This window comes from Elephantulus edwardii, unplaced genomic scaffold, assembly GCF_000299155.1.
Source record: "Elephantulus edwardii isolate Elephantulus edwardi_28Jun2011 unplaced genomic scaffold, EleEdw1.0 scaffold00223, whole genome shotgun sequence".
Lineage (NCBI taxonomy): Eukaryota > Metazoa > Chordata > Mammalia > Macroscelidea > Macroscelididae > Elephantulus > Elephantulus edwardii.
In genome coordinates this window covers 3,523,291-3,531,531 of record NW_006399973.1, presented here as the reverse complement: position 1 = coordinate 3,531,531, position 8,241 = coordinate 3,523,291, and the positions used below count along the sequence as shown (strand labels likewise).

The 8,241-nt window shown below is 39.4% G+C and overlaps 1 protein-coding gene across 1 annotated transcript in view; it reads right to left on the bottom strand.

Moving 5' to 3' along the window:
* TAF1B (TATA box binding protein (TBP)-associated factor, RNA polymerase I, B, 63kDa) overlaps positions 1-8,241 on the bottom strand; it is a 129,276-nt gene that overhangs the window by 79,842 nt on the left and 41,193 nt on the right. Inside the window, exon 7 of the mRNA XM_006898215.1 lies at positions 4,475-4,631. Coding sequence (XP_006898277.1) covers positions 4,475-4,631 — 157 coding nt within the window. The remainder of the gene's footprint in view (positions 1-4,474; positions 4,632-8,241) is intronic.

Genomic DNA, 8,241 nt, shown 5'->3' with positions numbered 1-8,241 from the left:
GAAGTATCAGGCACACCTTAGTCTCCAGACTGACATCTTTGCACTTCAGCACTTTAAAGAGGGCTCTAACCACAGACTCTCCAATCGCAACACGTCTTTTAATTTCCTGGCTGCTGGTGCCAAGAGTGTTGACTGTGGAGCCAAGCAAACCAAAACTGTGAACAATCTCAACCTCTTCACCATCCATTATAATGCTGCCAATCAGCCCAGTGGTGAGAATTTTTGTTTTCTTGATATTGAGTCTCAATCCATACTGAAGACTGCAGTCCCTGACCTTCCACAGCAATTGCTTTAGGTCCTCCTCAGTTTTAGCAAGCAGGGTTGTGTCATCTGTATAATGCAGACTGTTGATGATTCTTCCTCCAATCCTGATGCCACATCCCTCCTCATAGAGTCCAGCCTCCCAGATAACCTGTCTCTATACCTTTTCAATCTTTATGCAGTTGTGCTTTATCAAATGCTTTTTCTGGTTCACTTGAGATGATCAGATGGTGTTTTCCCCCTTTTCTAGAATAGTTTGAAGGGAATTAGTATAAACTTTTCTACAAACATTGGGCTTAGAAGGGGTCGTGGTACTAGGGATAGTATAGCTAATATTAGATGAATCTTGGCTGAAAGCAGGGAATACCAGAGGAATGAATGTCTGTGTTTCATTGATTATGCAAAGGCGTTTGACTGTGTGAATCATAACACACTGTGGCTGACTCTGAGATGAATGGGAATCCCAGAACACTTGATTGTGCTAATATATTACCTATACTTGGACCAGGAGGCAATCATCAGAACAGAAGGAAACACTGAATGGTTCAAAATTGGGAAGGGCGTATGCCAGTGATGTGTCTTATCTCCAAACCTTTTCAACCTATATGCAGAACAGATTATCTGGGAGGAAGGGCTGTATGAGGAGAAGTGTTGACATAAGGTCTGTGTTATGCAGATAACACAACTCTTCTTGCTGAAACTGAGGAGGACCTGAAGTACTTGCTGCAGAGGGTCAAGGACTGCAGCCTTCAATATGGATTGAGGCTCAATATCAAGAAGACGAAGATTCTTACCACTGGACCAATTGGCAGCATCAGGATGGATGGTGAAGAGATTGAGATTGTTCACAGCTTTAGATTGCTTGGCTACACAGTCAACATTCTTGGCACCAGCAGCCAGGAAATTACAAGACGTATTGCATTGGGAAAGGCTCCAAAGTAGTTGAAGTGCAATGATGTCAGTCTGGAGACTAAGGTGTGCCTGATACAGGCCATGGTCTCTGCAATCATTTGCTATGTGTCAGAGAGATGGACAAGGATTAGGGAGGACAGAAGAAGAATTGACGTCTTTGAGCTGTGGTGTTGGAGAAGAGTATTGAATGAACCACGGACTGCTAAGAAAACGTACATTTTGATCCTAGAAAGGGTGAAGTCAGGCTGCTTCTTGGCAGCAAGGATTCTGAAGTTTCATCTGACATACTTTGGGCATGCTGCAAGGAGAGACCAGTCCTTGGGGTAATGGGGGTAGGTGTGTCAGAGACAGTGAGATTGGCACAGGATTGGGCAGGGTTTAGGGCTGTTGTACACAGAGTCATTATGAGTTGCAAGGAGACTCGATGGCACATAACAACAGCAATACAAACATTGGGTAGAATTATCCAGTGAAGTCATCTGGACTAAAGTTTTTATGCTGGGAGGGGTTTTGTTTTGTTTTTTATAACTTCTTTGATTTTTTTCTTTTGTTATGAGTCTATTATTTTAGGTAAGGCGTTTGTTTCTATAAATTGGTCCATTTCTTTTGTTGTTTTTGTTGTTGTTTTATGTGCCGTCAAGTCACTTGCAACTCAGGGTGACCCTATGTACAATAGCTCTGAACCCTGCTCTATCATGAGCCAACTTCATTGTCTCTGACATAGCTATCCCCCATTACCCCAGCCAATTTGTCTCATCCAAGGTCTTCCTCTGCTGCACTGTCCCTCCACCCTTTCAAAGCATGATGTTCCTCTCCAAGGGCAGGTCCCTCCTTGCAACATGCCCAACGTGTGTCAGACAAAGCTTCAGAAAATGATTTCTCCTAGGTTTTCAAATATTTTTTCAGTATTATTTTTTTATAAATATGTTATGATCTTTTTTCTCTCAACTGATTTTGTTAAAATGTCATCCATCTCCTCTTTTATTTTGGTGACTGGTATATTACCATTTTATCCCATCTCAATCTGGCCAGTGTTTGCCAATTTTATTGATCCTCTCAAAAATCCTACTTCCAGTCTAGGGGATTCTAAGTATTATTTTTTTGTATACAATCACTTATTTAATTTCTTTTCTTCTGGTGACTGTGGACTTCTGCTCCTATTCTGTTTGTTTCAGTTGTAGGGTTATTTGTGGTGCTCCAAAGATTTCAGAACGCTATTTGTTTTGTAGGAATTTTATTTATTTACTTGTTTTGGGCCATCAAATCAAATCCAAGTGGCACAGGAGGTGATATTGCCCCTCCTTCTCCAGTGGAGCATCTGCTGTATCCAAACTGCAAGGCTTTATGGTTGCAGCACAACTTCTTGGCACTAGGCCACCAGAACTCTTAGGAATTTTATTCTTAAATTCTTACCTAGTAGTTCTAAATTAAAGAGTTATTCAGTTTCCAGGTATTTAATTTTGTATGTGTTCTTTGTTATGGATTTCTAGTTTTATTACATTACCATCAGAGAAGATATTTTTATGTATTTTGATGGTTTTGAATGTACTAAAGTTTCTTCTGTGGCTTAAATACAGTCTATTCTGGAGAATGATCCACGTGTGGTGGGGAAGAACATATATAATGCTGGGTCGTGTGGTCTGTGTGCCTACGAGCTCAACTTGGTTCATTGTATTACTTAGATTTTCTGTAATCTTCTCCTTTCTAATTGTTCTGCCCATCACTGAAAGTGGTATGTTAAGGTCTCCTACTTTTATTGCAAAACTATTTCTCTTTTTAGCTCTGTTCAGAGTTTGTTTCATATGTTTTGAGGCTGTCCATATACATATTTACTAGTTATACGCTTTTGGCTGATTGACTATAATATCCTATTTTACTAAAAGAGGGGCAGCAGGAAATAATATTACTAAGATAATGTAACACATAAGTGAACCAGGATTTTACTCAGTAAAGTTCTGAATCTATGTGCTTAAACTCTCTACTCACAAAATTAATATTTTAGTAATTTTGGCAATCTTCCATTAAATTAAACATTTTTTTACATAATGGCATATTATACATTAACCATAAGAACTCACTGAGTTTCTTTAAATATAAATGTCATCTAATAAGTTCTTCCAAGAGTTTTATTTTTTTAAACATAGATAACCTCTATGTTAGTTCTTACCACACCAATAATGCTTTTGTTTAACTATACTAATAATAACAACCACTTTTTAAAAATGATCAGCTATTCATCTCTTCTCTTAGAAAGGAAAAATACATGATAGTATTACTATAGTAGTATCACACACACACACACACACACACACACACACACACACACTCTCTTTGAACCAAAGGCAAGTTGGTTCAAACCCACCAGCTGTCCATAGAAGACATGCAATCGCCTCCCCTGCTATCTATACCTTCTGAAAACTCACTAGAGTCAGCTATGAGTTGGTTCCAACTCAATGGCAATGAAGAGAGTTTTGGAGGGCATATTATAAGGAGGGGCCAGTCTGTGGAAAAAGACATCTTGCTGGGAAAGGTGGAGAGTCGAGAGAAAAGCTCAATAAAACAAGACGACACAGTAACTAATAAAGGACTTGAGCATGTGGAGATCGTGAATATGGTATAGGATAGATAAGGCAAGGTTCAGATCTGTTGTTTGTAGGGTTGTTACGAGTTGTAGTTGACTAGATGCTACATAACAACATTATTACTTAGGTACTTAAATGTTACTTTTCATCTTCAAAGTACTTTATTCACATTTTTTAATGACCTTTTGCTTACCCACACTATTTTGCTGAGTACCAGTGAGTTGGAACTGACCCATAGCTGACCTTCTAGTAGGTTTTCAGATGCAGTAAATTGCACAGGGAGCTCTACTGGTAAGAAACTGTGCTATAATCCTAACTGCACATGGTTCAAATCCACTAAGCTATTCTGAGGGAGAAGAACTGCCATCTCCTCCTGTGCAATTTACTACCTCTGAAAACCTACTGGAGGGTCAGCTACGGGATGGTTCTGCCTTGACAGTACAAAACAACAAAATGCACAGTAGGAGATTAACCATCCTTCTCCCATGGAACAGCTGATGGGTTTGAATTTGGATTACCACTAGAGCAGTATTTCCACTCTATCATTAGGAAACAAACACAGAAAAAATAAATTACTAGTCCAAAAAGGGATTACATTTCAGAACTCAGGTTATCAATTATTTCAATCCCCTCTTTGTTGTAAAATTAAAAATATTCAAAGGTTTACCCTTAATTCACACAATCAGCAAAAACATTATCCTACTAGTGAACCAGCTTACCTCAAAAGATCTGAAAGAGTAATTGTTTCTCTCTGCCAAAGCAATGACAGATAGCAGAAAGCAAGTGTCTTTGGCACAGTCATCTTCAAAAATCCCTTTTCCTTTCGTCTTGAGTATTCAACTCCATCAAGAGATCCAGAACACAATGATGCGATTTCTTAGGGAATAAATCAAGATTTTAAAACATGCAGGAAAGTATTTTAGTCAAGAAAAGAAGTCAAACAACAGAAACTACAAACAGATATTTAAGTATCTTCAGTTGTAAATGATGTAATAATCTTTACAAAGACTAATTAGTAATATATAGCAATAAAGGATTAGAAGGAAAAAGACTCAAAAAAGTGAATTATCTGTGGGAGCAGGATGAGGTAGGATTCCAAAAAGGTATCCAGATTGTGCGAGCAGATTTTTTTAAAACTGTGAACATAAATAACTTTTAAGATAAATAAAAGGACAATTACATAGCAAAGCAAAAAACCAAAACAAAACAAAACAAAAAAACAACAACCCTCCTTTTACCCAGGTCTCAGTTCACAGCCTCTTCTCCAAAACTGTAAATAAAACAGTACCTCTTACAATCAAGCCAAGTCATCCTTTACCACTGCCCTGGATTGACTTGTGTACTCTCAAAATATATGTTGTTGCTGTGTACCGGAGACGGGACCAAACCATAGCTAACCCTCCAGCGGGTTTTCAGAGGCAGTTAATCAAACAGGAGGAGACTGACCATCTTTCTTCTGCAGATCATCTGGTGGCTTTGAACCATGTGCATTTAAGACTCTAGAGCAGCTACTTGCCACTAGGCCACCAGTTGTTGTTTTTAAGTGACGTCAAGTCGTAGATGACTCATAGTGACCCTATAATTAAAAGACCTGAACAGTTGTATAACTTTCACTATTTCTCCACATTCATAGTTTTCGGAGGGCAGCTATTTTGGAAGTGGATGCTCCCTCAAAATATACGTATGTATTAATAATGCAGACGCTATGTGATCATCCCCATGATCCTAATAAACCAAAAAGTATAGGAGGGTTAAGGGTAGAATGCAACACTCCCTAATCCAATCTCAGCCCTCGGGTGTTGCCAGTGATACATTTCATTTCACTAGAGATAAAAGAGGAGGAAACTGAGTTAAAGCAGGGACTCCTACTATCTATCACCAAGAAATAATATCCAGGAGTCTTTTGGAATCAAAAGATGTATTGGGTAAATATGCTCTCTAGGGTGTTAAGGAGCAATGATGTCAGTTTAAAAATTAAGATACATCTGATTCAAGCCATGGCCTTTTCAATTATTTGTTGTACATCTGAAAGTTGGACAATGAATAAGGAGGATAGAAGAACTTGGAATTGTGATGTTGGAGAAGAGTATTGATTATCCTATGGACTTCCAAGAGAACAAATAAATCTGTCTTGGAGACAGTGCATCCAGGATGTGTCTTGGAGGCAAAGATGATGAAGCTTCATCTCACATATTTTGGACATGTTGTTAAGAGAAGTAGGTCCTTGGAGAAGGACATCATGCTTTGGAAAAGGTAGAGAGTCAATGAAGGAAAAGAAGACACTCAACAAGATGGACTAACACAATGTAATAATGGGTTCAAGTCTAACAGACGATGAGGACAGCACAGGACAGGGCAAAGTTCAGATCCACTGCTCATGGGGTCACTATGAGTTGTAGTTGATTCAATGGCATCCAACAACAGCAAAAGTCCTTCTAGAACCAGGCCGTTGCTCAATGAAACTCTGTGACACTGGGAAAGCAGAAGAAGGTCTCCTGGAAACACCAGGAACACAGACACTAAAGAGAACAAGCGTCTACACCAACAGAGACAGGGCCATCCCCAGTCATGAACCCAGACTTCTAGCCTCCTAAACTAAGAATAAACTTCTGTTTGATAAAGCCATCTACTTTTGGTATCTCTGTTATAGCAGTATTAGATATAAGACAACCACATTACAATATTTCTACCCTCATTCTTTCATTTGACATATGCTTATCAATTTCATTCTTTGTGTTCTTTTCTAGGTCTAGGGATATTGACAGTGAACAATGTCCAATTTGCAGCTTAGTAGTGACAGACTGACAATAAGCAAACCAACATACAAGTAATAGACAGTGATAAGTGCTATACAGGAACATAAAGAGGGATAAAAAGTAATGGGAAGAAAGGAGACATCTGCTATTTTATAGTGAGTAGTCAGAGAATATTCTTTGGGACTGCAGTGCAGCTCCTTACCACTAGGCCACCAGAGCTCCCTCAGATAAACTGGCATTTGAGGCCTGAGTAAATGCAGAGAATAAGTCTTGAGGATATCTTTAGAGGAGTAGGAATGCACTTCAGGGAACTGCAAAGAGGCCAGTGTGGTGAGAAAGAACATCATGGAAGAGGGGAAAGTGTTAGGAGATGACACTGGAGAGTATCTGGTAGCACCCTATACATGACTTCACAGGCCTAGATTTGTACTTTGTAATTCATTGTAAGTATGATAAAAGGCTTCAGGAGAGTTTTAGAACATGAAAAGGTCATTTTAGCTGCTGTGTGAAGAGCAGAGTTGTGTGAGGAGCAGAGTTGTATGAGATCATGGTGGTAATAGATCACAGGAGAGCAATGATGGTGCCTCGGACTGGAGGGACAGCTCTGCATGCGGTGAGGAACTAGACTCTGATTATAATCTCAAAGAAAAGGCAGTAAGATATACTGATGGGTTAGGCATGAGGTATGTAAGAATAAGAAAGGCTAAACATGATTCTTAGGTTTCTAGATAAAGCAATAAGAATTCTGATGGATGCTAAACTTTGAGAACCACTATTTTAGGTATAGGTCTTTACTGCCTTTGGGGGAACTTGGAAAACAGAATCCAAGGGAGCTCTGGTAGCCTAGTGGCAAGAAGCTGTGCTACAACCCCAAAGGTATGAGGTTCGAATCCACCAGATGTTCTGTTGGAGCAGGAGGGGTAATCTCCTTCTGTGCCAGTCAGATCTGACTCGACGGTACACCAAAAGAAGAAAAGAAGGAAGGAGGGAAGGAGGAAAGAAAGAAAGAAAACAGAATCCAAAATGGGAAAAGTAAAAAAAGCAAATTAATTTCTCACTTGAGTCTGCTTGAGTTGGTTCTGACTTCTAAAGTTCCTCCCTCAAGTTCCTAAGGCTCCCCTCTTTCTCCCAGAGAGCAATCCATGGATTCGAACATCTAACCTTTCAGTTATTGGCACAACATGTAATACACCAAGCAAGCCATCAGGCTCCTTAATTTTAACATTAAGGACCATTTTAAAAAGGCTCAGAAATCTCAGAAATGAGTTAAGACAGGTACCATTGAGCACTGGGACAGGAGCAGGATGAATGCTTACAAGTAAGATTAAGAAGCAATTGTAAACCAGGTGCCACCAACCTCACTCTAGCTGATCGTGACTGCATATGTTATAGAGTAGAACTGTGTTCCACAGGGCTTCCAATGGCTGATTTGTTTGAACTGGAAGACACACACACACACTTGAAGTGTCTCTCTCTCTCAAAGAGAAAAGCAAACTTGGGGGTGATGGTCAGGGAGGAAAATGTGCAACAATGATTGGATATTCAAGTTCTCTATAAACTTTCATTAAAATCTCAATTAAAAAAATAAGCAATGTAAACTTAGGATACATTTCTCTACTTGTTGTTGTTGTTGTTATGTGCCGTCGAGTCGCTTGCGACTCATAGCAACCCTATGTACAACAGCCCTAAACCCTGCTCTATCCTGTGCCAATCTCATTGCCTCTGACACA